Source organism: Pteropus medius, unplaced genomic scaffold (assembly GCF_902729225.1).
Source record: "Pteropus medius unplaced genomic scaffold, Ma_sr-lr_union100, whole genome shotgun sequence".
In the NCBI taxonomy this organism is placed as follows: Eukaryota; Metazoa; Chordata; class Mammalia; order Chiroptera; family Pteropodidae; genus Pteropus; species Pteropus medius.
Window position 1 is genome coordinate 2649441 of NW_024346062.1, and position 27956 is coordinate 2677396.

The window sequence follows — 27956 nt, forward strand, 5'->3', positions numbered from 1 at the left end:
ATTTAAAAACTACCAATTTAGGTTACTCTAGTAGAGAGAAAATAAGGACCTGAACTAGATGTGGTTATGAAAGAGAACAAATTGACAGGCACCTCAAAGGCTAAATCCTTGTCCTGGATTTTGGAATCGGGAGATGTTTCTTTATGGCTTTTCCTCTGCCTGGAGCATCTATCTGCCTTCCTCTTTACTCTGTCACCAGCTCTCTAGATCCTTTAACACCGGGCTCAAATCCTGCTCTAAAAAGAACTCACACATCCATCAAGAGAATAGGTGGATCTCAAATAAATATTGCTGAGTGAAAATAAGCCAGACCAAAGAATACATCCTGTATGATTCTATTCATATGAAGTTCAGGAACAGTAAAAAATAATCTATAATGAGGAAAAATGCCAGAATAGCAGTTGCCTTTGGGGGTGGGGAACTGACTGGGAAGGGGCATGAGGGAGCTTTCTGGAGTGATGGACAGGTTTGGGTCACACAAGCATATGCTTTTGTCAAAACCTGTAGAATGCTATACTTAAAATCTGCATTTCACTATGTAAATTTTACCAAAATAAACAAATGTTGAATTATAGTTAATAATATGCAAGCCGAAGTATCTAGGGATGAAGCAGATTGATATTTATAACTTACTTGGAAATGCATCCAAATAGAAGATGGATGGATAGATGGATGGATGGATACAAGTGTCATAAAGCAGAGATAACAAAGTGTTAATGATAGAATCCAGGTGATTGCAAATGGGTGTTTAATGTATAATTCTTTCAACTTTTGTTTGAAATAATTCATCATAAAATGCTTGAAGGAAATCTGAATTTAAGTTTTGCTAATTAACCTATCAAAGAGGACTGGCAGTGAAAAAAAAAACCTGCAGGCAAACTTTCACCCTTTGAAGGGGGCTATGATCAGGGGCTGAAAATGTAGTTTTGTTCAGGGTCTCTTTCCTAAATGACTTTGGCTAGTAGATGCACTAGAAAAATCTCTCTCATTTTTTAATGATTTTTCTTAAAATATAGTCAACTTACTAGTTTCAGGTGTTCATCATAGTTATTCTTAATTTTGAGTTCCAACATCATCACATCTCCCTGATGATGAACCCTTTATTCCTTCAGGGTGTGGCTTAAGTGCGTCCTATAGCCCTGGGGTAGAGAAGTAGTGACCATCTAAAATTTGTCTTTCTATATACAAGTTTCACATTTACTTTGATAACTGACTGCAAAGTTACTTGCAATACCATACAACATGATTTTTTCTTTTTATTCCCAGAACAAAAGGTTTTACACATGTCAACACAATGACAGAAACACTTTCTGGTCCTCATGAGGTCTCCTGGGTAACAGAAAAAGGAGAAGCAGATAATTAGATAATTAGAAATGGTCACAAATGCAGTTTCACCTTTGTCACAGGAAAAGCATAACTTCATGTTGATTTTTAGGGCCAGAGGTTCTATCCCCTTCATCAGCATTATCTTTTCATTTAGAGTCTCTAATTCTATTCATGGTACTCATTTATGTATTTTTTTTTTTTTCTCTCCCAGCTGGAACATCCTTGATCACAAGGTTCAATCCTCCAAAGATCATTATTTTCCTGAATGCTTTCAGCAGCTGGGCCAGCCCACTTTTCCCTCGGTCATGGTGCCTAGTTAGGTAGGCCATTTGCTGTAGTTTTTAGTTTTAACTATTAAAAAAAAAATCTTAAGGGACACCTATAATCAACTTTGCTTACAGTGTAGTTCTTTGAGCTATTACTTCCATGTGCATTACATATTTAAATGAATCTTTAAATTCTTAAAATAGATCAGCAACACATAAATCTAATCTTTATAATTTTACTTTCTCTAATCTCATACATATTAACTTTATAATTCGCTTTTTTGTTTTGCTCCATTTAGATATGCTAGCAACAGGTAAATCTAATCTTTATAATTTCTTTCTATAATCTTATACATGTTGACTTCCTATAATTTGCTTTTTTGTTTTGCTTCATTTAGATATCCTAGACATAGAAAATAAGCATTCTAAATCATCCAAACAATGACTTACAACATTGAGTAGGCTTCAGAATCATCTGGGGTGCTCGTTTAAAATGGAGACTCTATGACCCATCCCTTATACAGGTGAAATTTTAAGAAATATGTCCATTAGGCCGTGGATGTTATAGAATTTCAATCTCACAGAAACAGTAAATGTGCCCACCTGAGTATTTGGAACATGTGTTTGTATTTTTGTTTACATTTTTGCCTCAAATTATCATCATCTTATAGTGATGTCTTATAAATCAATCTGAAAAAGGTGAGGTTGATTCTCGGTCTTGAAAGGTGAACAAATCAGGAACCATAAAAGAAAGGCTGATGGTTTCCCAATAATTGGTCTTTGGCATTTTGTGTGACTGTTGGCTAATTTTGTTTTCCTCCTACATTTTTAAGCTGACTATGGAGATAAATTGCCATGAGAGTCTTTGAAATTTTATGCAAGGTGTTCAGAGAATAACAGGAGGCCAGCACTTAAAAAATAGTGCAACTTAAGAAGTAATTGTTATTAAAAAAATACACGAAAATGGTTACATAAAATTAAATGGTTCCAAGTCTTAGTGAAAATAACAGTTCTCTGCTGTCTCTCCCTAACCTTAGTTGTCCTTGATTGGTTATTTGGCTGAGTAAATTTATCAGTTGAAAATAACCCCAGAATTTTAAGGCACTATTCTATTGTTCAGTTTTTTATTCCTTTTCTCCTTTCTAGCATTTCAAATTTGGTAGGTCCAAAAACCAAAATCAAAATCCATAAGAAAATCCCACTACTTTCAACTTTAAAATATAACCTGAATCATAATTTTTTCACTATACCCAATCCTCTGGTCCAAGCTACCATCATTCCTCACTTGAACTTCTAATTAGTCTTGCTGCTTTTGTGTTTTTTAAATTGTAAAATATTTCAAACAAACCATGTGTGGCTTTATCCTTTTTATTACATAGGAAGCATGAAGATCTTATGCAAACAATCAAACATATGGAATTACTTTAGGTATTTAGTATTCACTCTTTCTGTACCTGCCAGCATCTTCTTAATGCAAACACCTGGGGCCGTATCTAGCAGCTGAAGTACGTTCAGCTCATACACAGGGCAGGAAATTGATAACCTTGGGAATGGCCCCCAACCAATGATGAGTAGGGGATAAATACTTGTTTACTTCCCCTCCATCTCCTAGGTTATCTCAGCGGTATTGAGCTTATTACCCATTTCTGACATGTGGACAAATCTGTCTAGCTCCTCTCTCTAGAAGCCCTGGTTTCAACTCATGCTCTTAGGGGACTCTCCCACTGTGGTGTCTTGGTAGATATGCTACCCTAGCAGGTACTAGGGACCTAATCCTGGCCTTTGGTGAAAATTCAGACAGTTACAGTATGAAATGTTTCATGATTGGTATCCGATATAGCACAAGTAAGATTGATCTTAACCAAATCCAGTTAAGATTGATTAATTAATAGAAACACATTGCTCAGAAATAGTTATCCATAGATCTAAAGTAAACAGAGGTCTCTTTCTCTAATGTTAAAATATATAATTGTTTGGAAGGAATGGGGAACAACCTGAAATAAGTCAGAAAACACCTTCACATTAATCATTCTTTTCATATACTTCAAATTTGTACTTAATGCCTTTCTCCTCCTGGACATCGGAAAGAACACCTGGGTATCTGTAAAAGAAATATATACGTATATAATTGAATAATTTACCAATAAAAAAGGTAGCTTCCCTGACTCTCAGCTAAAAGGCATTGACAATGCACAAGGTAAATGAAGGGTTGGTTTCCCTTCCTTTTTTTTCTTCACAATGGTAAGCTACTGTTAAGTTGGATGAGTTTATGCAAATACGCTTACATGGAAATGAAAAGAGAAAATTTCAAACTGTAAAGAAAGTTAGAAAACAAGAAGTGTAATTTCTCCTCCTGCTTTCTTTCTGATTCCTAATTCTTCTCCCAAAAACTGCTATTAGCAGTTTCTCTTTTACCTTTCTACTCTATTATTCATTCAGCTAATATGAAATTTCTTGAGAATATTTTGCAAGTCTTACACTTGGTATCAAATTTCTTGTGTGAGCAAAAGAAAAACAAAATACAACCTTTAGCTGTTTAGAGCAGAATTAAAATTACATGCCCTGCATGGTGGCAGATTCTTAATTTCTGTTTAATCAGTAGGTAACATAGTGTTCTAATTCCCCAGTGTGTGGCTTATTGCAATTCCAGTACTAACATCATTGTTTATCTGATCTTTTCTATTCCCTCTCACTTAGATCTGTGTTCTCTCCAATTTCCGATTCCAGTTACCGGGCCCTCCATTGGGCAGACACCCAGAAGTGGGGTTGCTGGGTCACACAGCAGTTCTTTTTAAATTTTTTGAAGAGCCGCTATACTCTTTTCCATAGTGGCTGCACTATTTTACATTCCTACCAACAGTGTTCCAATTTCTCTACATACTCACTACCATGTTCTCTCTCGTTTTTTGATAACTAGAATCAGTTAGTCACAATAGCCAAGATGTGGAAACAACCTAAATGTTCACTGATAGATGAATGAAGAAAATGTGCTATATACATATAGTGTAATATTATTCAGCCTTAAAAAAGAAGGAAATCTTGTAACATGCAACAACATGGATGAACTTAAAGACTTTATGCTAAGTGAAATAAGCCACAGAAGTGAAATAAGCCAGTCACAGAAGGACAAACGCTACATGGTTCTATTTGTATGAGGTACTTAAAATAGTCGAACTCATAGAAACAGAGGGTAGAAGGATGGTTGACAGGGGTAGGGAGAAACAGGGAATTGCAGTGGAATGAGTATAAAGTTTGAGTTGTGCAAAATGATTAAGTTTTAGAGATCTGCTCTGCAATAATGGGCCTATATTTAACAATACTGTATTGTATACTTAAAATTTTGGTGAGAGTACATCTGATGTGTTCTTACCACAATGGAAAAAAACCCACCCACAAAAAAAGAAAACCCAGGTCCTCCACTGAAAGCTGTTCTGCCCACTCCAGTCTCCAACCCAAATCCTAGTGCACCTCCCCAGTACTGTGTGGGCTGCATGCCATTATGCCCCAGGTGGGTTCAGGAACACCTGCTTTAAACAGACTTGTGTTTGGCTGTGGTTCTGCTGTGACATGTGGCTATCAGTAAGTCTTCATCCTTATAAAGAACTTAGCATTGTGAGTACATTAAGTGCTTTCCAAATGTTACCCATTATGTTTATTAGTTGGTTTGGTTTCCCTATTTTCTAAACTCATTGTAGGCAGGGATAATATAGGAATAGATTTAAATCTTGTATAATATCCAACACAATACTGAGTAATAGGTGTTAAACTTTTGTTGACTAATTAGATGACATTTTGAAACAAAATATATGAAGTAACAATAGCATAATATGTAAGGAAAGAAAAAGGTGTTTTTTCTTGAATAATTTATATTTCAGAAGAAGAAGCTATGTTTCTATTTACTAACCATTTTGAGCTGTTTGTTTTAGTAGCATTATAGCTTTTTTCTTAAATGACTTTACTGGGCCAACCTTTTTTTTTTTTTTTAATTTTTTTAAGCCTATAGCACCTGGTCTTCCTAGGTGGTCTCCCATCCAAGTACTAACCAGGCATGACTCTGCTTAGCTTCCGAGATAAGACTGGATCGGGCATGTTCAGGGTGGCATGGCCATAGACTAGGCCAACTTTTAACCATAATTTTAATATATTTAAGATGAGTCACCAAAAGCAACATGTACATTTATGTGTGTGTATAAAATTCTCAAGACTATCTAGATTGTCAGTTAATAAAAGTGAAGTATCAAAGTTATTTCTAAAATCATTAATAACTATGCTACTGGCTGGATATGGTCCCTAGCCATGGCATTTGTTCATCTTCTCTGTGAAACTAAAATTTAATTCTGATTAAGATTATTTTTACTTTCCACAGCATTCACATATTAAGCCTGTTTTCAAAATGATTATAAATACCTCATAATTTAAAAGTTTTCTGAAGAAAAAACTGCATAAGAGCCACATGCGAACTCTGAGTTTAAGTCTAACAGGATTTGGAAAAGACTCGTTTGTTATGAACCACCCAGATAGTGACGCCTCTCTAGAATTGTCAAGCATTTAAGAAGCCAATGAATAAAAGAAACATAAGATTTGAACTGACAAAAAAAATCACAAGAATACACAGATGATTTGATGGAAAGTCTAAGAGTTAAACAGAGTTTTTGAAACAATTATCTATAAGAAACAAATCAGAACTAAAAATGAAGACTATGGGAAGCATAGGCTTAGGAGAGGTATGTACAAACGTGGGTAAATATGCCAGGATCCTGTTGGACAGTAAGGAAGTAATGGATAGAAGAGGAAACGTCGGCCCATCTAACACCTACTCAAGTTGTCCATTGAAAAGGGGCATTTGTCTCAGCTCTGGAGCCAAGTACTGCCTCAAAGCCTTCTTTCCAGTCTTCATCCTCTTTGACTGCATAGAAGGTGAATAACTAAAAGGAGAAGCCTATCTCAGACTCATAAACAGAAAACTGCTGGTATAAAATCTTTGGGTCTGCTGGTTTGGTTGAAGCCTAGTGTGAAATAGTCTGAGATAGAAAGATTTCTTCCAGGCAAGATGAATGAGGGCAGAGCCTTAGAGGATAGGCTGGCATGGTGTTTTCTAAGTTCCCCAATGTACAGAGATTTGGAGAGAAAGCAGCTCAAGAACTGAGCAAGTTACAGACTTCCAGGGACAAAGTGTATTTGCTTTGTCTTCGAAGGTTTCCTTTTTCTCTACTTCATGAACGATGACCTACTCCAGATCTCTCCTTAGGGGAGTCTCTCCACCCCATGTTAAACAGGCTATTATGTTGGTACAGGCTTGAAAGTAACACCAGCATCAAATGCTGCAATGGAAAAAAGGACTTTTCATGTTTGTCCACAGCTTTGTTTGGAGGACCATTTCAGAGCAATTTCCTTGGATTTTGGCACTGGAGAGCAAGAGCATTTCCCAACTCATTCTGTGAGGCCAGTATTATCCTGCCACCAAAACCAGGTGAAGATGTTAACAAAAGAGAAAACTATAGCCCAGTATCCCTTATGAATACAATTGTAAAAATCATCAACAAAATATTAGCAAACTGAATCCAGGAACATATAAAAAGGACTCTACATTATTTTCAAGTGGATTTATCCCAGAAATGCAAGATTAGTTCAACATAAAAATCAAGCAATGTAATATACTGTATTAGAAGTGTATTAAGTATTTGTGTATTTTTTTTTATTAAAGACAAAAACCACGTGATCATCTCAATAGACTCAGAAAAGCATTTGACAAAAACCCAGGGCTCCTTCATGATAAAAATACACAGCGAGATAGAAATAGAAGAAATCTTCAATGTGATAAAGGGCATGTACAAAAAACCCACAGCTAAGATCACAATGGTAAAAGACTGAATGCTTTCTCTTAAGATCGGGAATAGGAAGGACAATGATGTCTTCCTGTTGTCACTTCTAATCAGCATTATATTGGAGGTTCTAGCCAGAGCAATTAGGCAAGAAAAAGAATTAAAAAGCATCCAGATTAGAATGGAAAAAGTAAAACTATCTTTATTTGCAAGTGACATATTCTATGTATAGAAAATCCTAAGGAATCCACTAACATAACTAATGAGTTTGGCAAGGTTGTAAGATATAAGATCGATAAACAAAAATCAATTGTATTTCCATGTATTACCAATGAAGAGTTTGAAAATAAAATTAAGAAAACAGTTCCATTTATAATAGCATCAAAAATAATAAGATTAATTAAATAATTAAGTGCAAGACTTGTATACTGAAAGCTATAAAACATTGCTGAAGGAAATTAAAGACCTAAATAAGCAGAAAGATATCACATGTTTATGGTTTGGAAGACAAATATTGCTAAGATACTATTCTCCAAAATGATCTACAGATATAATACAATCCCTATCAAAATCTTAGCTTGCTTTTTGGCAAACTGACAAACTGATTATATAATTCATATGAAAATGGGACCCACAATAGACAAAACAGTATTGAAAAAGAACAAAGTTGGAGGACTTGTACTTCCTGATTTAAAAAGATATTACAAAAAGCTGCATTAATCAAGACAGTGTGGTACTGGCATAAAGACAGATATATAGAACAATGAACCGAGAGCTCAAAAATAAACCCTCACATTTATGGTCTACCGATTTTTGACAAGCGTGTCAAGATAATTCATTGTGGGGGAAAAAATAGTCCTTTCCACCAATAGTGCTAGAACAACTAGATAGCTACTTACAGAAGAATGAGCTTGGACTCCTTCCTTATACCATAAATAAATTAACTATGATGACTTTAAGAGTTAAAACTCTTAGACTTAAACTAAGAGTTAAAACTATAAAACTCTTAGTAGACAACAGAAGTAAATTTCTGTGGCTTGGATTAGGCAATGATTTCTTAGGTATGACACCAAAAAGACAAGTGACAAAAGAAAAAATAGAAAAATTGGACATCAAAATTAAAAGCCTAGTGCTGTAAATGGTTTCATTAAGAAAGTAAAAAGACAGTTCAGATAATGCGAGAAAATTTGTGAAGTACTGATATATATTACAACATGGATGAACCTGAAAACAGCATGCTAAATGAAAGAAGCCAATTCTAAGAAAGACCTCATATATGATTCTGTTTATGTGAAATGTCCATAAAAGGCATATCTATAGAGACAGAAAATAGATTAATGGTTTTAGGGCTAGAACGGGAGGAGAATGGTGAACGATTACTAATGGGTATAGGGTTTTTTGGGGAGTGATGAAGATGTTCTAAACTTACATTGTGGTGATGTTTGCACAACTGTGTGAATATATTAAAACCACTGAATTATATACTTTAAGTGGGTGAATGTTGTGATGTGTGAAAATAATCTTTCAGTAAAAGATGTTAAAAATTTTCATTTCTAAGAGTCAGAGAGCCAGAGTGGTATTTGTTTTAAGTTATCAACCACCCTGAAGGGTCATAGCTTTGGAAGGAGGTCTGATTGAGAGCAACAGGATTTGGGAAGGAATCTAACATGGAGCTGATTCACACAGTAACCTATTCTTTTTGTTAGTAGCAAAAAGAAAGATAAGAAGTGAGGGACAACAGATCAAATATTCACATGTGACAATCAGCAACCTAAGCAGTACAAGAGAAAATATATAAAGTGTGACAAACACACACAACTGATTTTTTGTATAAATATATATGAAATCACTAAGTGTGACTTTTCTAAGTAGTCGGCTTTGGAGATTATAAGCAAAAGCCTGAACTTTAGCTTTTTAGAAAATTTTTGGAGTTCTTATAATTTTCAGATCTCTTCAGAGTTAGTTAAGAGCCCAAGAAAAGCAGTCAAACATTTCATTTGATTCAAGACTACTATCTACTATTCTATAGAATAATAGACTATTATTTGAAAGCTTGGCCATGCATTTATTCAGACTTGGCTCTGACTGTTCTTTTAGAAGTCATTTAAAAAACAAACTTACACTCAAAGAATAATGACTGGATTCAACTGAGAAGAATGTGTTAAAAGCTAGTTGAAAAGTGTTGATATAATTAATCTTAAAGTTGAAAAGAGCTTTTAAACTAAAATGCTATGAGTTTTCAAAATCAGACAGTTTTACACTAAAATCACAACTAATAGTAAAGCTAGTGTAATCTCTTCTGTCCATCTCCGCCACTGCTATCTAAGTCCCTTCATTTTTCACCTGAGCTACATTAACTAACTGGTCTTCCAGGTTTACTCTTGTCCTCTCCACTCCATTCTCCAGAAACAGCTAGAACAATATCACTCGATTCAGAACCTTCTACATCTGCATTTGGTCGGATCCCTTTGGGTCTCCCCCTTGCTGACAATGCCCACAGTGGCTTTCAAGACTCAGGGAACATACCAGGCTTGTTCTTGCCCTCAGGTCTCTTCACTGGCTGCTTCTGGTTCCTGGAATGCTCGTTCCAGTTCTCTGGCTTCTTGCCATTTACATCTCAGTGTAGACTTAGATCTCAGTGTAGACATCACTTTTCAGAGAGGACTTCTTAGACTATACCGTATTTATCATCATAATACTTCAATTCTCCACACAGCAACTCTTTTGATGTTTATCTTGTTTGCAACCTCCCTCTCTGCTACAAAGAATGTAATCTCCTGATTGCTTTATAAACTATATAAGTGTCTAACCAATGTACTATATACTTGAAACTAATTAAAAAAAAAAAAAAAAAAAGAATGTAATCTCCTGGAGTAGTAGTGACAGGATGTCTTGGTAAACACTCTTCCCCAATGCCTAGGACAGCATCTGATGCTAAACACAGATCTCATAGAATGAATTAGTGACTAGTCTCTAGATTTCAGTAAAATCATTATAACTTGAACATTTCCAAGTCTGTTAAAGCAGATTTCCAAAAATTTCTATACTATTTGTCTATAAAATACATTACTACCCCACATTTGATCTGAAAAGACATATACTCTTTCATATAATTCTTAAGCTAGAAGTCCAAAAGAGCTTCAGACATAACATTTTACTTACTCTGGGAGAAGTTTATATTTCCCCAAATCAATTTCTGGAAAAAATATGTCACTTTCAAATTCCTGCATGATCCTTGTGACAAATAGTTTAATATGGCCTGGCTTGTTCATGGCTTCCTTTGAAATAAAACAAAAGGCATCAATTTCCTTATTTATCTGTGTCAAAAGAAATAGAAACTCTGAGACATTTTAAAATTATATGGTCAAGTTTGTAATAGGTATTAAATACATGCTACATAACTTGTTACCTCCAAAGAATGATATTAAAATATCCTATTTTACTTTAGGGCCCTGCAAAGTATGCCTTAGTTATTTTGAGAGTGGAGTTAGTCATTATCGATAATTATGAGAGTGAGTTAAAATATATTCTGGCCTCCAGTTTGCTTACATGAACTCTTTTTCCATTTAAGCATTCAGTTTTGTCTTTTTTCTTTGGTGGTTGTTTAGGAATTAAGAACTACTAATTATGTAGTTACTCTTCATGTGAAAATTTACATATGCACATATGGATAAAATAGTATAGTTTCATGAGACCCTGACTACTTAGTACAATGACATAAAATTTAATAATACTTTCATTACCCAGGAGATAGTTATGATGCTAGTAGGTAATTTGTTCTGCTTCTCGTTGCTAATGATTGTATTTGGCCTCATATTGTTAATGACTTTTGTAACTACTGCCTATAGTACTGTTGACGGTTTCTACCGTCTTAATTTTCAAATTGCTTATGGTGCATGTTGGGGCCGGGGGGGACGTGGGGAGAAAAATATATACATATTATATATAACTTCAGTGTTTATCCTTAAAATTCCAAATAAGTTCATAGAACAAATTTTGCTTTTTCTTTTCAATATTACAGCTTATAGTATTACATCATTTATTTTCTTGCCTCAACCAAATAAATAATCGCAGCAGCATTTCAAAGTCTGTGTCAAACTTTATGATATCTGGCAAACTTTTTCTGTAAAGAGTCAGATGGTTAAGTATTTTAGGCTTTGTGGGTGATATGGTTTCTTATCTTTGTAGGTACAAGCAGCCATAGATAATATTAAACCAATGGGCATGGCTATGTTCCAATGAAACTTTATTTACAAAAACTAGCTAGTAGGCCTGATTCGGCCCTTGGGAATATAAACCCAAATACTGTGATGTGAGGTAGGTGGATAGTGCAAAACTATAACCTGGAGGTTTTACTTCCTTATTATTTATATACATTTAGATATATCAAATTATATAAATGAATTTAAGTACTTACACTGTTTAAAAAATACACTTTCAAGTGAATATAGTACTGACTCATTCAAAATGAATACTGAACAAACTAAATGATTTTTTTCTTAGAAAGTCACACTTGGCTGAAAGATAAAAGGAAAATATCCATTTCCTCCCCATTACAAATGGAGAAAATAAAAGACTGTACAAACAGGAACCTAATAATCAGAATTTTTATAATGCCGTCTGGGATCCTAGTATATTCCTTTTTTCTCAAATAATTTCAGTATACCTGTGTTATCACAAGCTACCAAGGATAGGGGATGATTTTTTGTTCTCTGTAAATGTTAATCTTTCATTAGTGTTTTAAAAGAGTAAAAAATTCCATTTATTATCCGCAAAATTTTTGAAGGCTAAAATTTGGTATCAAGAAAAAGGAATATTTTCTGTTACTTATGGTTTTCCCTTAAATCACATAATACTTTTTGTATGCCCTAACATTATATTGTTAAGGTGAAGTTTCCGCTTTTAACAAATTCATATATATCTGGTCAGTGTACATAAACTGACAGCCCCATCCCTTTCTCAGTAAGAGGCACATTTATACTTGAAGAAATGGGTATATGTAACTCAATAAATTGAGGCACATCCAGGGAGCAGAGAACAGTACAGTCCCAGTATGATTCTAAGGGAAGGATTTGGAATGTTTTTCAAAGTGGAAATATCAACTATTTTGAATTGGAAATAAAATGGTAAAGCCTTTAAAACGTTTACATTTTTGTTTGCATGATAGTATCAAAAAACAAATGCTTCATTGTGTCTAACTTACAGTAGTAGGGATAATGTGCTTCCTTTATTCGTGGCTTAATTTTTTAAAAGTTCAGATGGCAGGTAATTGGAAAGAAAGAGTAAGAACATTCCTTTGTATTTACAGATGACTTTACTTACCTTATAAACAGAACTGCCTCCCACTATCCAAACCATGTCCACTTTACTTCTTAACTCTGGTTGCTCAATAAGTTTTAAGGCATCATCCAGACTTTTGGCAAGAAAATGAGCTCCTTTTGGAGGTTCCCTGAATTTAAGAGAAAGAATTACATATAATTTCTATAAAACCAATTCATACTAGTCAAATAATCTGTTTAGGAAGCAATAATTATAAAACTAAAAATCATCATAATTGTGAATCCTTTCAACAAAAACCAGTTAACATCAGAATGGCTTATGGCCAATAATTTTAACCCATATTTATGTATGTACTGTCTACAATGAATCAAAAAACAAAAACAGTTCTGTATCTCATGATGTTTATGGTAGAAAAATCAGAACAGTAGTTGTCTCTAGAGGGATGAGGTAAAGAGTCACTGGGAAGGGGCGTAAGGAAACTTTCTAGGGGTTATAGTAATGTTCTTTATCTTTCATATGGGGTTCTATAGGTGCATACATTTGTCACAGCTTAGCAAATGTACACTTAAGGCCTGTATATTTCATTATATGTAATATTTATGTCAAAAGAAAAAAATTAAATACTGAACTCTAGTTAATGATGTGTATGTTGAAGTATTTAGGGAAAAACATACTAATTTCTGCAATTTACTTGGAAATGCATAAAAAGAACAAGACCAATTGATGGATGGATGATAAAACAAATATAGTAAAATGTAAAAGGCAGAATTGATGTGGTGGGTATACAGGTTTTTACTGTAAAGTTTTGTATGTTTGAAAGTTTCATGATAAAATGTTGGAAAAAGGGTAATATGTTTGGATAACTATGATTTGAAACGATATTCAAACAATGTGATGAGTGGAGGATTTCATGTTTCAAAATTTATTGAAATGGATCAAATATTAAAAATGAGCATGTCATTACTTATGTAATTAAAAATTCAAAAAGGGAAGTTAATTAACTTGAGGGTTTACATGGACTAGCTCAATCTCTCTAAACCTCCACAAGTGTGGTTTTTTTTTGGTGGAAGGGTGGGCCTAGAAGGAAGGTTGCAATTCCCTTTATAAATGAGAGACATTCAGAATTAGGCTTTGATAGTGACAAGAAAGAAAAATTACAATTCAAAGTCAATATTTTAGAGTGATGCTTTACAAAAATTATAAAATTGCCTTTAAACTAGTAGTTATAACACTGATTAAGCGAGAGTCAATGGGGGCCATTCATTCTTTCGGCTGCCTCCCTCCTTGCCTCCTTGATAGATATTTTACGTATTTCACTCTATCATCTTCAAAGCAGTTAAGAAAGTATTTTGACTAAAGGCTGGAAAAAGACATGGAAGCCAACGTGAGGTTAAATGAGGTGGGGATTCTCTAAGGTACTAGGGCAGTTGTAGTGACTAGCTTGGACTAGGCTGTTCAGGGGGAGAATTCAATCTAGAAGACCTGGAATTGGGGGAGAAGATAGTCAAGTTAATAAACAAAGTCTAGAATGATTGTAACAGAATCAGTGGCATGAAAATGGTTAATGGTATTAAGGTGACGACTACTTTGCTCTTTTGTAGTGAGTCTGGAAAAGGAAAAGAAAGAATAGATTGTTTCAGATTTTAGTTTCAACAAAGGCATGAATAAAATGTTTCTGCAAAATGTTGCTATTTAGCAGTTTAGAAATAAGTTTCACAGGAAAAACTGGACCCCTGAACGGTAGAAAGAAAAAAACAAAAGGTTTGGGCTAATGTTTGAATTCATCAGCCCCTTTACTGCACAAACCCTAAAAACACAGTAAATAGCACAGAGCATGCGCTCAATATTGTGACTTATTTTGTTGCTAAATTTCCTTCCTATAATTATTCCAAACCAATAGGGAATGGATTTCCTGACAATGGAGAGAGGGTATGTGGTAGCATACAAATTTTGTGTCAAGACTTAGAGTCCTGAATTCCTTCAGAAGGTCTTCATATTATTTCATGTTACCAGCAGTCCTATGTGAGTACATAGGATGTTTTTATAGACGATGATATTGAAGCTGAGGGTTTAAATAACCGATGGTCACAGCCAGGAAATGGTGATTCTGGGATTTGAACTCCCGCAGACTGATGTTGGAGCCTGAGCTGCAACTTCTTACATTGACACTGTGTTGTCAACTAGTGGCCATGGTCTACAGGGTGTCAGATAGGATGGTGTAGCCTACTTTGGGCAGAGCCCTCAGACCAGTGTCTTATGGCCTTTGGCAGCCTCATCTGATTACCGCAGGATACCATATACACATTATTTTTTCCCACAGTGCCTGATGTGAAAGTAGATGACCTGGCAAATGGAATTCTGGCCCAATTTCCCTGGGGACTATTGGGAAAGCATTTAAAAAACAAAAAGCTCTAGGCTAGAATCCCATTTAACCAGAATTCACAAATATGGACAAGTTAAGACATTTAATATCCAGTCTCTAGAAATGTGATTTTCAATTATTTAAAATTGGTTCAAGTGTGCTCCATCCTCATAAATGAATACTATGTAGCCACTAAAAATATTCATCGAAATTAATCTTTTAATATGTAAAATGGGGAAAAAGGCAAGTTATAAATACGTGGGATAATCTTGTTTTTTATAAATCATCCAATGGACCATACATTCTGTGAAAATTTCTGAACTCCAACTTTGCTAGGGGATATGCTAGATGCTGGGAATAGAGATTTAAAAAAAAGCACTGTCTGGGCCAAAAAGATGATAATGGCAGGCACAGAAATATCTCAGCAGTGGCAATAAAGTGAAAAGGACATGCAATGGAAGTATGTGGAGGATGCAAGACAGGCACAGAGGTGGTGCATCTTCTGGGTGGACTGATGAGGGAGGATACTCCTTGGAGTATGATCCCTTAGCCAAGTCTCTAAGGAGATAAACCCAAGTGCAAAACACAGAAGTGACAGACCACCATTAGATAATCGCTTATACTAAAGTTACAAAAGTCACTTAACATAAGAAAGCTGCAAGAAAGTTGAGGGCAGAAGAAAAATAATCTGTGGTGAGGTTTAAAATACTAAAGGGTAGAACAGAGCAAGATCCTGAGGACAGAAAAAAAATGAAGTCAGATTTTGATAAGAGGGAATTTCTTTTTTTGTCTGAAGATTAAGGGAAAGAACAAAATGATGTGTTAAGGTGAAAATGATGAGGTCACAAACCTGTTCATTGTGCTCTCATTAACATTAATATTTTCTATAACCTATAAAGTAAGGTAATTTTGTTGAAGTAGCAAAGGTTGGGGGAGTAAAACCTGATACCTGTATGTGCCTTTTGTGTGCCAGGAATTTATATCATGAAATTTCAATTAATCCTCAGAAATCACCGTAAGAAGTTGTCATTATTAATCCCATTTAGTAGATAGGGAAATTGAGATTCAGCAAGACTTAACGTTAATAAAGCCTAAAGCCACAAAGTTAATAGGTGCTAGAGCAGGTATCAGAAGCCAGGTTGGTACGTCTTTGCTATGCCAAGAATGTGTGCGGTGGTGAGGGAACTGCAGTCTTTGAGAGGTGGAGAAAGTTTTATCACTGTGGAGAATATGATAGTGAGACCATAAAAAATTATCACACCATTCAATGTTAGATAATTTTTATGGATTGAAGATAATTTACATCTTATATCATGGAGGCAATTTTGGATTTTCTAAAGATGCTGTTAAATCTACAGTACTGCAGTAAAATAATTTAATTTTTGCTTCCAAAGACCTTAAAAGAGTGATTGAGATATAAGTTGCATACCATGTAATTTATCCTTGTAATGTGTACAATTCAGTTAAGCTTTTAGTATGTTCATAGTTATACACCGTCACAACTATCTGCCTTCAGAATATTTCCATCACTCAAAAAAGAAACCTTGTACCTGTGACGTTATTCCCCACTCTCAGCCCCCTCTGCCTCTGTGTAAAGTAGGAAGGAGGCAAGGGAACTAAAATGTTAAATGAAGCTATATTCAGAGACTGCGATATGCTGATCAGCTCTATTGCCAGACCATGAGGAGACCTGCAGAACAAAGGAGGATTTCTGCTGGGATTGCTAACAACCCGTTCTCTACACCATAAAGAAAAAACAGGAAAACAGTCTAAGTGGTACCCTACACAAAATAAAATCATTTATTCCCTTCGGCCAAAACCATGGGGAACCTATGGATCAAAGGCTGGGAAATGCCAGCAGGCCTTTCACGCTACATATTCTTTTCTTGCTACATACTCTTATCCTTCCTCACTATATGCTCAAAGGAAAATGAGTAAACAGTCTTTAAACTGTAATTCACAGAACTAAAGAATGAGATATATATATATATATCTCATTCTTTAGTTCTGTGAATATATATATTCACAGAATATATATATATATATATATATATATATATATACTGACTTCCTCAAATATGCTGTCTACAGAGCATTACCCCTTCTCTAATAAACTTTCCTTTTGACTGTAACTTTGGTGTGTGCTTGAATTCTTATGCTCAGCCAAGAACCCTTTTCTCTCTAAGTACAGGGCTTGAGTTCCCCCAACTTGGGGGAATTTGCCCTGTCCTGTATCATATGCCTATTCGGGACATTTCATATAAATGGAAACATGTGGTCTGCTGTGTCTGGCTTTTTTCAACCTGCATGCTCCTTTCAAAGTTCGTCCATGTTGTAGCATATACTAGTACTTCATTCTTTTTTACTGTGGAATAACAAATATGCCATTGTATGAATATAGCATTTTGTTTATCATTCATCAGTTGATGAACATCTAGGATGTTTCCAGTTTAGGGATGCTACTATGAACATTTGTGTACAAGTTTTTGGGTGGTCATTTGTTTTCATTTTGCTTGGCTATATACCAAAGAGGGAATTAAACTCTATGTTTAATCTTTTGAGGAAGATCTGTTTTCCAAAAGTGGCTGTGTAACATTTCTTTTATTACAGTTTAAGCCAAAACTTGATTGTCTAGAAAGTCATTGGAAAGCATTTTTTCCCTTTAACTAATTAAAGAAATAGTTACCCAAAATAACTAGTATGGGGCAGCAAAATTTGGGATTATCTTGAGGATTCAGTTTCTTCTTACATAGGGGAGTGAGGGGTGGTGAAAAATTGAGTATCTCCAAAAACTTGCATGAGCAATAGTGATTTATATATGTAAATCTCTCCTGTTTTATTTAGGACTTAGCAGTGCCTGGCACACAGCAGGTGCTCAGGATATGTGTAGAATCGACTAGCAATTGACCAGGGAAGCCCAAGCAAGGACAAAAAATAAACTACTTTTTTCCCCCTAACTTGTATCCCTATATCCTTGGCATGCTTAATAATAAAGACTTTAAATTTTCTCTGCCTTAAAAAAAATAAGCAAAATACACCAACGAATGTTGTATATAAATACATAAGAGACAACCAAACCCAATTACACACACCACAGAGAGGTTATAAAAAAGAAATTACATTCATCATTTGAGGAGATTTGCTGGCTCAAATGAATTTCTTTCCCACTGAAATTTCTTTATGTTTGTTTTAGCTCAAGCTAGCCATAAATAAACTTGAGTAGTATTCAAGAATATGTTATTAAAGAGTCTCTGGAAATGGCAATACAGTCTGTGAATTTGGATTCCACCAAGTAAAGAGATAATCAGAATATCCTAGCAACCACTAGAAAGAGAACAGTATAAAGATTGAGGCAGGTGGCAAGCTGCACATCAATTTAGTCCCCATCAACCAAAGGCAATCAATGCAAATATTCTGGCACACTTTCTTCCAGGTTTTTTCCTATGCCATTCTTGGAGAGATCTGAGAGAAAATACAGAAGCCTGAACTCCCTTAGCCTATAAATGTGTAAATGTGTTTTTCTTTCCTATGATGTGTTCACTTGGCTAGGCTATAGTCCTGTTATTCAGATACTAATTGAAGATTAGTATCTGGGAAGATATTTTATAGATGTGATCGAAGTTGATATTTGGATAACTTTAATCAAGGTGGGCCTGATTCAGTCAGTTGGCAGGCCTTGAAAACAGATGAGGCTTCCTTGAAGAAGAAATTCCACCTGCAGACAACAGCTTCAGCCCCTGCTGAAGACTTCCAGCCTCCCTTTCCTGATGAAATTCCACCTGCAGCCATCAGCTTCAGCCCCTGCTGAAGACTTCCAGCCTCCCTTTCCTGATGGCCAGCCCTACAGATTTTGGACTTCCCTAGTCAGCCCCCACAACTGTGTAAGCCAATTCCTTGTCAGATATTATAGGTATCTTCTACTCTTCCTGCAAGCGCGTAGTGCTCCTAGTATACTGCATTCTTTTTTTTAATGATTACATTAACAATTTAAGAAACAATTACCATGGCAATCCCAAATTTTCCCTTAAAGTCTAATTCAGGTCAAACCTCCCCACCCCTAGACAAACAAACAAACACATAAACCCTGAGGTTCAGGAAGTTATATTTTAGTGGGTTAGGATCAATGTAAGCAACAATAAAAAATATAGAAATGAGGATATATCACGTGTGGAATAAAAGAAATGGAAGCCATGGTGAAGGTCAAAGCATGAAATATACTTCAAAGACAGTCTTAAAGCTATTTACTATCCCCTACTCCTAAATTCACAGGGGATTTCCAGGCATCAGGAACTATCAACTCCAGTGTTAGCTTGAAGGACAGAAAAATTCTGAGCAGAGGCCAACTGGACATACTTCCTTTTCCCTAGGACCATTTCAATACTTTGAAAATTTTAATCTGCAGACACAGGGTGAAGGACACAAATATTATTTGGGTATTGTGGTGAACTAGGAATAATAGGGCATAAGATTATGACCAGTTTTTGCCCATCTTAAAATTTACATTTTACTGAATTTAGCACTGGGTCTGGAGAAGGGATAATCACTTAATTTTGGCAAGTCCCAAAACATATATATGTATTTTGATTTTATGTGAGGCTCAAAAATGTTATTTATATTATAGAACTGACATCTGACCTTACTGAATTGAATTGAATAATGGTTCAAGGAAACTTGTGATTGTTATCACAATGAGATTTAATCTAACTTTTCCAGGTGATAAAATCAATCACTTAGGTAGAAGTTATTGTCATGTGGCATAAATAACTTATTCATTTTCTGTAATCACCTTTGTGATATTAAGCAGCTTCATCAATAGTTACATTCATACTGTTTATCATACATTGACCTCTACCATAAGAAATGGTACATTATTTTTTTGTAGTGAATCTATGTTACAGTACTTACTTGAGTTCTCTACTGAGAACTAAATTAATTCTGTCCTTTAAAGGTCGATTCTTCTTGGGAATGGAGAACCAGGTCTTCCTACCCATAATCACCAAATTCCTTTTACCTACAAAATCGCATAAAGAATAGGTATATTTTGGTAATATATATATATTTTCATATATTTGTATGTATACACAATTGTCATATTGACATCTAGTGGCTCTGCTTTAAAAAAATTAAAATTTAAAACAGCTTTACCAAAATTTACCATTAATCACCCATTAGCTAAATAATGAAGACTTAGAACAATGTTTGATATCTAAAAAGTACTGTTTAACTATTTAATAGTATTATTCATATTTATATTAACAGTCATACTTTTAAAGATAATTGCTGAATATTACACTTAATTAGCTTAACATACTTTCAATTTGTGCCTCTTTCCTTAAAAACTTTATAAACATAGCTTCCATTTTTGGTTTGATTATTTAGGAGAAAAAGATTTGAGATATCTGGATCAAAGAAACATATACATTTCTGATTCTTGGTATGTTCTAACTAACAAAATGAGAGCATGTGTTTGTTTTCTTGAAGAATTATTAACTTGATTTTATTTAATCAAAAAACTAATATTTACAAACTGCAAGGAGTAAGACTAAGCATTCTCTCATATTTTGCTTCCTATTGCCAGACTACTTAGGATTCTATGGAGTGGTTCATGTCAATTCTTTAGCTTCAAGCTCTTGCCATCTTGTCTTTATCAGTAACCTAAGTGTCAAGTCCAAGGACCTTGTATCCGTCCTGTTAGAAAGTTATGCTGCACACGCTCCTTTCTGTTTTCCCTGTTTACTCTGCTATTTCTCCTCCTACAACCAAATATACATATCTTAGGTTTTAAATGGGTATCCCTTTACCCCATATTCTTTTCCTTGGTTATCCTCTTCTCTCCAATGTCTCCAATTCACTTAGTACTATTGCCTGAATATCTTACAGGTACCTCACAATTGTTACAATTGCACACTATTCTCCACTCCTCTATTCTCCATATCACCAAGACTCTTAAAATGAAATCCTGAGAGTTCATCCTTGACGCCTTCCTGCATCACCTTTAACTTCTTGATATCCAAATCGAGATCAAGGACTTATATCTTCTCCACTCTTATCTTCCAGCGGCTATTCCAAGGGTCTCCTCTAGTCACCCAGACGTGTCAGCCTCTCCCTAGCTGCCAGTTCTGCTCAATACCTCAATTGTATACGCGCCCATATAAAATTTCAAAGATCGCCAAAAAAAGTTTAATAAACCTTGGGAACTGCATACAGATCAATAGTAAGACAAAAGGTCCCAGGTTAATGTAGAAAACTTTTCGTTTAAGTAAAATCTGCACTGGTAAGCTTACTCAAGCAACACACTTTGCGAACCTCAATCACCTAAAAACCCCACATTACCTTCTGAAGAGGTTGTGGTCATTCTTTGGAAATACTTGAATTCATTCCTACAAGTTAGAGAAACAGTTACTCAGAACGTTATCGTGTGGATTCAGGCTCTAACCACCAGACAAACGGTGTGCTTGGGGTCTCCAGGACTGGGACTTTGCTCTGAGGGTGCCGCGGGAGAAATGCCTCGCGTGGCAGCAGGAGCCGGACACAAGTCAATAACTTGGTCTCTCGGTTTCTGCTGCGGCGGAAGCTCAGGTCCAGCTCCTGCTGGCTTAGGTCGCAAGTCCAACCCCACTCTCGCGCGGAGGGTCGGCCCAGCGCAGCCCCGTCTCTACGCCGCGATCAAGGGCAGCTAGTGCCAACCCTGTCCACTCACGCCCAACCCGCCCAGCCCGGCAGGTACCTGAGCGGGGGCCAGGGCAGGTCTCCGTTCTTGCCGATGCCCATGTTCTGGGACACAGCGACGATGCAGTTTAGCGAAAGAACCATGACGGCGACAGTAGAAACCCGAGTTCGCGGGCAACACCAGAACTCCCGGTTAAATTTGGCGCGCAATTGTGGCCGTCCCACCCCGGCGATTCCATTTGTGCAGGCAACACCCCGCCCCCGGCCCGCTCCCCGCCCCGGCGCACGTCTGGGTCGCGACGTGCTCGCCTCCGCACACACGGGAACAGCGGCTGCGGGCTCGCGCCCCCGGCTCGGCCCGGTCCCTGGGCTGTCACTCCGTGTGCTGAGATGCCGCGCCGGAAGCCGGCCCATGGCGGCTTCGCTTCCGCTGGCCCAGCTCCTGCAAGGCAAGCGGTTTTGAGCAGATTCTTCCACGCTACAGGAAGCCTGAAATCCACCTCCTCCCCAGCGGGTGCGGCGGAGAAGACGGACCCTGACTCCGACTCCGCAGCGCCCCTCGCGTCCACTTTCCCGCCTCCGTCGCTGCCACGGTTGGTGAGTTTCGTTCAGGACGGGGCGGGGTCATCCGGGAGAGGGGGCGGGGCAAGGTTGGCGGGGACAGTGCTTGTGGGTGGAGCGGGAGGAGGCGGGGCCCGTGCGAGAATCAGCCCCGAGGCGGTGCTGGAAGAGAAAGGGACGGGCTTCGGGAAAGTGAAGGCGGGAAAGCTAGCCCTCCATCTTAAGTGTAATTCAAAGATTGTAGTTTCCCCTTGGGGTAATAGACTAGAGGCCAAGATCACACAGGTTCGTGATGACAGACTAGAGACTAGAAGTCTTTCTGATGAGGTTAGGGGCCTGTGGGCAAAGAATACAACTTTAACCAATGTCTTCCCACCCTTCCCAAGCCCCGCTGAAGTTTGAAGAGGAGCTTTATTTTATTTGTGTGGATTCTGTTAGGCGACGAGACAAAAACTGCTGTTAAATCTCTGGTTTTTAAGGCTGCAAAAGCATTGTTCACCATTTCAACCCACTACCGGTAAATGCAGTCATATTGTGTAGTTTCCCAGTGACTACATCTCTTGTAGTTCATATTGTAAAGTCCGTTATACAGTTAGGGTGGATAAAGTTTCTTAAGATGGTACAGTTGTGATGGTTAGTCATTCGATCCTTCCTGTTGCTTGCCACCCTTCAACTGAGTAAATAAGTAGTAGTGTGTGTGTCCTCGCCCTCTCGCCAGAGACACTGCCACAGGGAAAAGCCTAGTATGGTATTTCTCAAACTGAGGATGTTGAAAGGGTTTGCAGATTGGCGTTTAGCCACCCTATAAGTTTTAATGTGGATGACAGGTTGGCTACTTCAAAACCTTTTTTCCTTAATTTATATTTCTTCTGTAGAGTTATTGCTCCTCTCCTGTTTCTATTTTTTGACCATAGTCAAAATTCAGAATTTTGACTATGAATTCACCAAGATTTTATTTTATAGCCACCGTTTCGAGGATATTTGGTGAAAGACTTAAGTTTTTGATGGGCTTCCTGCCAACAAATATTCATAACCTTATGGCATCTTAAAGGGGTGAACAGAAAACATAAATTACAGTTAACATCCCCAAAATGATGTTCTTTTTATTGTCTAATTTCACCTTTTATAAGTACTTTTTTTTCTTAAAGCTATTTTATTTAACGTATGTAAGTAGGGTAATTCAAGTCGATTGTAAAGAAAGGTGGCCGTCTTGGTTCTAATTAATTATAGCAGGGTTGGAGATGCTGAGGCTTGTGACTTGCCAGTCTCCACCTTGATTTTGATGATGGTAAAAACCTTCATCCATAGGTCTTTTCAGAGCTCGGAGTCCATGATTCTAGGAAGGGTGGATGCTAGGACCTCGCCGTCATTCAGAAGTAAGGTTTGAATTATTTTGCATTCATCAGATTTTGAGATTAGAGATAACACATCATTTTCTAACCCTCCTGATATAGGTTGCAGAAACTGACAGAAGTAAAAAGAGACCACTAGAGAATGATGGGCCCTTTAAAAAGAAAGCAAAGAAAGCCCAAGAAAAGGATGGACAAAGTGATTCAGTAATGTCTAGGAACCCTGGTGAGTTCTCTGGCAATGATTTTTCATTCTCTCCAGTCATGGCTCTGATATTCTTAGATTATCCAGAGGGCAGAGGAAGATATGAGAGAGTAGTGCCATTTTTTTTCCTTTGCGGAAAAGGCCTCTATTGTGCTTGAGTGGAGAGGCCCCTCCAAAAGCGGTGGTGGTGTGTATAGGAGGTTGGGGGAGAGGAGGTAAGATCTGGAGTTTTGCAACTTGGCTGTAGTTGCTCAGTTTTCTGTTTTACTCCTACTAGCTAATTTTTGTCCTGATTATTAAGGTGAAACATATTTATTGTAAAAATTTCAAGCAATACAGAAATGTGTCAGGTAGACAGTGAAAGACCCCATAATCCCTCCCTTTCACTGAGGCCTACTGCTAATGTTGGGGGGTACTGTATATTTCAGGGATCTTATTTACACACACATAGACCTACAAATTAGTTAATATGTTATAAGTTATGCTATATATACTAATTTGCAACTATATTTTCCACTTAGCTGAACATTTTGAATAGTTTTCAATGTCAGGATGTGTAAATCTACCCTGTCCAATTTTTTTGGTAAATTTTATTTATTTATATAATTTTTTAAAATTGTAACTGGTTAATGAAATCTAGTAAGTTTCAGGTGTACAATTCAACAATAAGGCATATATATTTTGCATTGTGTGTTCATAGCCCACATTTTTGACCCCTTTCATCCCATCTACCTTCTCTGTCCACCCCTATCCACTGGTAACCTCCATTTTTTTTTTTTTTTTTTTTTTTAATATGGAGCTGCTTTTTCTGTGTGCTGAAAGGTTTTGGATAAAACCATCATTCCTGAGCAACTAGACTTCTAGAGGTGGTGTTGGATATATAGATGGCTGAGCAGAGTTTTCTCTAGTTTTTGGCCTTAGGGAATTTGTGATAAGGGAATACAGAAAATGCTTTTTTCTTCATTATTTCCATACTCGAACTGATGTGAGCCTTTCTGAACTGACAGCAGCTCAGGAATGAAGCTTCATGGTGGAATCTTCCTTGGCAGTGGTGGGAGTAGGGCCATGAAGGAAGGTGAGGAAGAGGGCTTGAAAGTAAGCCTTCAGGAGATCTCACCACCCAGAGTCCTTGTCCTTAGGTCCTCATTGCTCCAGACCTGGCCAAATGAACTCTGAAGTTTGTGGAAATAAGGCCAGAGACATGTAAGTTTTTGAAATATGAACTTTACAGTTTACTTAAAACAGTAATGGGAAGAATAGAGAGGAGCGTCCACCAGCCATAGGAGTCACTGGCTACTTCAGCTCAGTTTTTGACGTCAGTTTTAGATATTCTTTCTTTGCATAAATACATTCCCAAGATTTGCACCCCACCCCCATCCTGGGAAAGTATTTTTGTAACCATGGGAAGGAAGTCCTTGCATAATATACAAACTTATAGTATACTTTTGAAGAGCGATTCAAATATACGTTTGAAAGGGGGAGAGTAATAGTACAGAGGGTGAATATGTACGTTTGAAGAGATTCAAATATACGTTTTCTAGCTATGAGATTAACAGGAGACAAGATATATATCCAAAAAGAGGTTTAACTGCAAATATGAACAGTTTTAAACTTTTTTAAATGATCAAAACACAACTCTTGCCCCCAGACTGTTTTTGCTTTGAAAGGGAAAGTAAGAGATGATAAGTGCAGTCCCATTTCCTTAGATTTAGTAGTAGCTAAATTATAGTTTAGTCTAAAGGGTAAAAATATATTCTGGCATATAGTAAATATCTAATAAATGACAGTTTCCTTTCTATGGATTCCTTGCTTATAAATAACTGCAGACTGTGATATGTGCTATAGAGAGATATGACATTGTTATAGGAGCACGGAGAAAGAAAAGCTGGGGAATTGGAGAGTTTCATGGGAAAAGTAGTGTTGAGATGGGTCTTGACAAATGAGTACAATTTTGACATGTGGAAATTGGGGGCAGGGGTATTCTAGGAAGAAAGACTGGCATGAGCAAAGGGGTGGAAGCAGGAAAGCAGGTGTATCTGGGGTGGTGATCTGGTTTCCTTGGTCCACCCTGGTGTTAGTATCTTTAAGTTTTTCCCAGTCCAAAGTCTTCCCAGTTTCTGCCAAGAGGACAGAGAACTGTGCTCTGGGAGCTGGTGAGAAGTGGCTCATTTTCTCATTATGTGGTAAGCTTGTATTCCTGTTAGTATTCTTCTGGCTTAGGCACAGTACTGCACCTTAGCTGTGCCTGTTCTGCCTTTCTACGGGATATCCCTAGCCCTCTGTTGATGTGGAGAAAGGACAAATGTCTTTGAGTGTTGAGTGGGATAGAGGTTTAGGGATCAAATTGCTCTGAAACAATCCTCTTTATTTTAGAACCTCCCTTAATTCCATTTTCAGAGGTACTGGCACCCTAATTCTTGAGCCTTTAAAGCATTTTGTATTGTAAATAGGATTTGTTCTTGGTTTTTTCACTACTGACTTAGGATTTTGCTTTCAGGTATGCTAAATTGGTAATTGCTCATTGGTTTTTCCTTCTAGCTTCAGATATTATTACCTCTTTTTATCTCTGCCCTTATGGGCTTATATCTAAAAAGAAAAAAAAAAGGGCAAGGAGTTTCAGGACCAAGTGAAATTAGATATATGTTTGTTTCAATATGCCATCCATAACCTCCGCCCAGTGTTTCTTTATTCCCTTGTTAGGTTGATCCCTTTAGTGAGAAGCTTTCTCTTTAAAAAGCTTATGCTGGTTATGCATTGACATAACAAGACAAAATACTATATTGTATTTTCTTCTGATTTGCCTAACTAAGAGCCAAAGAGAAGTCTGAGGACAAAGATTGTTTTAAAGTCTCTGGAAAAGTTGAAAGAATTCTACTGCGATTCCGCCCTTCCTCAAAATAGAGTCCAGAGAGAGCCTCTTCAGGAGGGATTTGCGGTTCTGCCAAAATGTACTGATTTTGACGATATCAGTCTTCTGCGTGCAAAGAATGCAATTTCTTCTGAAGATTCCAAATCTCAAACTAGTCAAAAGGTATGTTAACAGTTATATAAATGAATATCTATCTACCCAGAATAGTATTAAGTTCTGTGGGTCCACGCAGGGCATGGTTCCCAAACTTGGCTGATCATCTGAATTGGTTTGTATTAAGACAAAACAAGGCAAAGCCTCAGGTGATTCTGATCTACAGCCTGGGTCAGGAGCCATTGACTTTCAGGGATTCTTTGTTGATAATTAATACAAGCACAATTTCTTCTAGTCCTCCTTAAAGTTTCTGTGATTAGCCTGGACAGTCACCATAGGCAGTGCATGTAGATGTTTTCAGTTCAAAACTTGGTTAATATAAAGTAAATTCAAAGGTAGATCAAATGAATATGGGCTCTTCTACTGTTTTGTGATTTCTTAATGTTTTTCATCATCACGAATTTGGGGAATTTAGCTCTTGCTCCATCATTGAAATCTGTAATTCGGAAGAGTGGTTTTCAGCCACTATTAAATTAGAATCTCCGGAGAACTTAAAAATATACTAATAGCAAGAACTTTTCCTTAGAATCATATTTAATTGGTTTTCAGTAAGAACTGGGCCTGAATATTGTTTAAAAGCTCTCATTTTAATATATAGTCAAGGTTGAGAACCATTGAATTAAAGAAATAGTCTTTACATTTTTTCAAGTGATTTAAATCTAATGAAAGCTATAGATTCTTTCCTTAGAAAAATACCAAGCTAAGATCTACTGACTTATCTTAGGTTATCAGGAAAAAAAGGAGTTTTGGTTCTTATTTTTGATCTCTTCTAATACTTAGAAGCAGTTAACCAGAGTGTAGTGGTCATAAAGTATAGAGGCCAAAAGTTTGCCTTTTAAAGCTCACAATTTTTTATTTGGAGAATTTACTCTAGGGCCTCATAAAAGCCTATTTACTATTACTTTATGCATAGAATGACCTATTTGGCATTTCTAATTCACAGAAAATTAGAAGTAACCAGTTAGAAAGGACACCTAAAAGTAATACACGGATATAATTACAAGTGATAGATTTGATGGTATGGAAGGATACAGATGAATGGTAAGAAGCTACTGAATAAACTTAAATTCCCAGTGGTTTGGGACCATTAGTGT

The 27956-nt window shown here is 36.7% G+C and overlaps 2 protein-coding genes and 1 pseudogene across 5 annotated transcripts in view; 1 reads left to right on the forward strand and 2 right to left on the reverse strand.

Moving 5' to 3' along the window:
• Positions 1-1231: 1231 nt before the first annotated feature.
• Positions 1232-22171, reverse strand: DHFR (dihydrofolate reductase). Of its 3 annotated transcripts, XM_039874954.1 has the most exons (7): positions 21784-22171; positions 21390-21436; positions 19962-20067; positions 12737-12863; positions 10577-10692; positions 3587-3693; positions 1232-1329 (listed from the first exon to the last, which is right to left on the reverse strand). In XM_039874954.1, the coding sequence occupies exons 1-6, from the start codon at positions 22137-22139 to the stop codon at positions 3615-3617; spliced, it is 831 nt and encodes a 276-aa protein (XP_039730888.1). In that variant the 5' UTR covers positions 22140-22171; the 3' UTR covers positions 1232-1329; positions 3587-3614. The 3 variants fall into 3 exon arrangements, with proteins under 3 accessions (XP_039730888.1, XP_039730889.1, XP_039730887.1); XM_039874955.1 differs by lacking the exon at positions 21390-21436 and having other exon boundaries at positions 21784-21920; XM_039874953.1 differs by lacking the exons at positions 19962-20067; positions 21390-21436.
• On the reverse strand, positions 5587-5705 carry LOC120612623 (uncharacterized; annotated as a pseudogene).
• MSH3 (mutS homolog 3) overlaps positions 22081-27956 on the forward strand; it is a 124198-nt gene continuing 118322 nt past the window's right edge. Inside the window, exons 1-4 of one of the 2 annotated variants that reach the window (XM_039874952.1) lie at positions 22185-22322; positions 23595-23662; positions 23741-23861; positions 26651-26871. In XM_039874952.1, coding sequence (XP_039730886.1) covers positions 23636-23662; positions 23741-23861; positions 26651-26871 — 369 coding nt within the window. In that variant the 5' untranslated portion in view covers positions 22185-22322; positions 23595-23635. Of the gene's footprint in view, positions 22323-23594; positions 23663-23740; positions 23862-26650; positions 26872-27956 lie in introns of both variants that reach the window. The other variant, XM_039874950.1, reaches the window with a different exon arrangement.

Bases quoted from the DNA above. Each gene is read 5' to 3' on its own strand.
- DHFR (XM_039874954.1), bottom strand. From the start codon at position 22,139: ATGGGCCGGCTTCCGGCGCGGCATCTCAGCACACGGAGTGACAGCCCA. The intron at 21,437-21,783 runs GTACCTGCCGGG...TCTAACTTGTAG, and splicing joins CTGCCCTGGCCCCCGCTCAG to GAATGAATTCAAGTATTTCC. The intron at 10,693-12,736 runs GTAAGTAAAGTC...TTTATTTCAAAG, and splicing joins GAGGCAGTTCTGTTTATAAG to GAAGCCATGAACAAGCCAGG.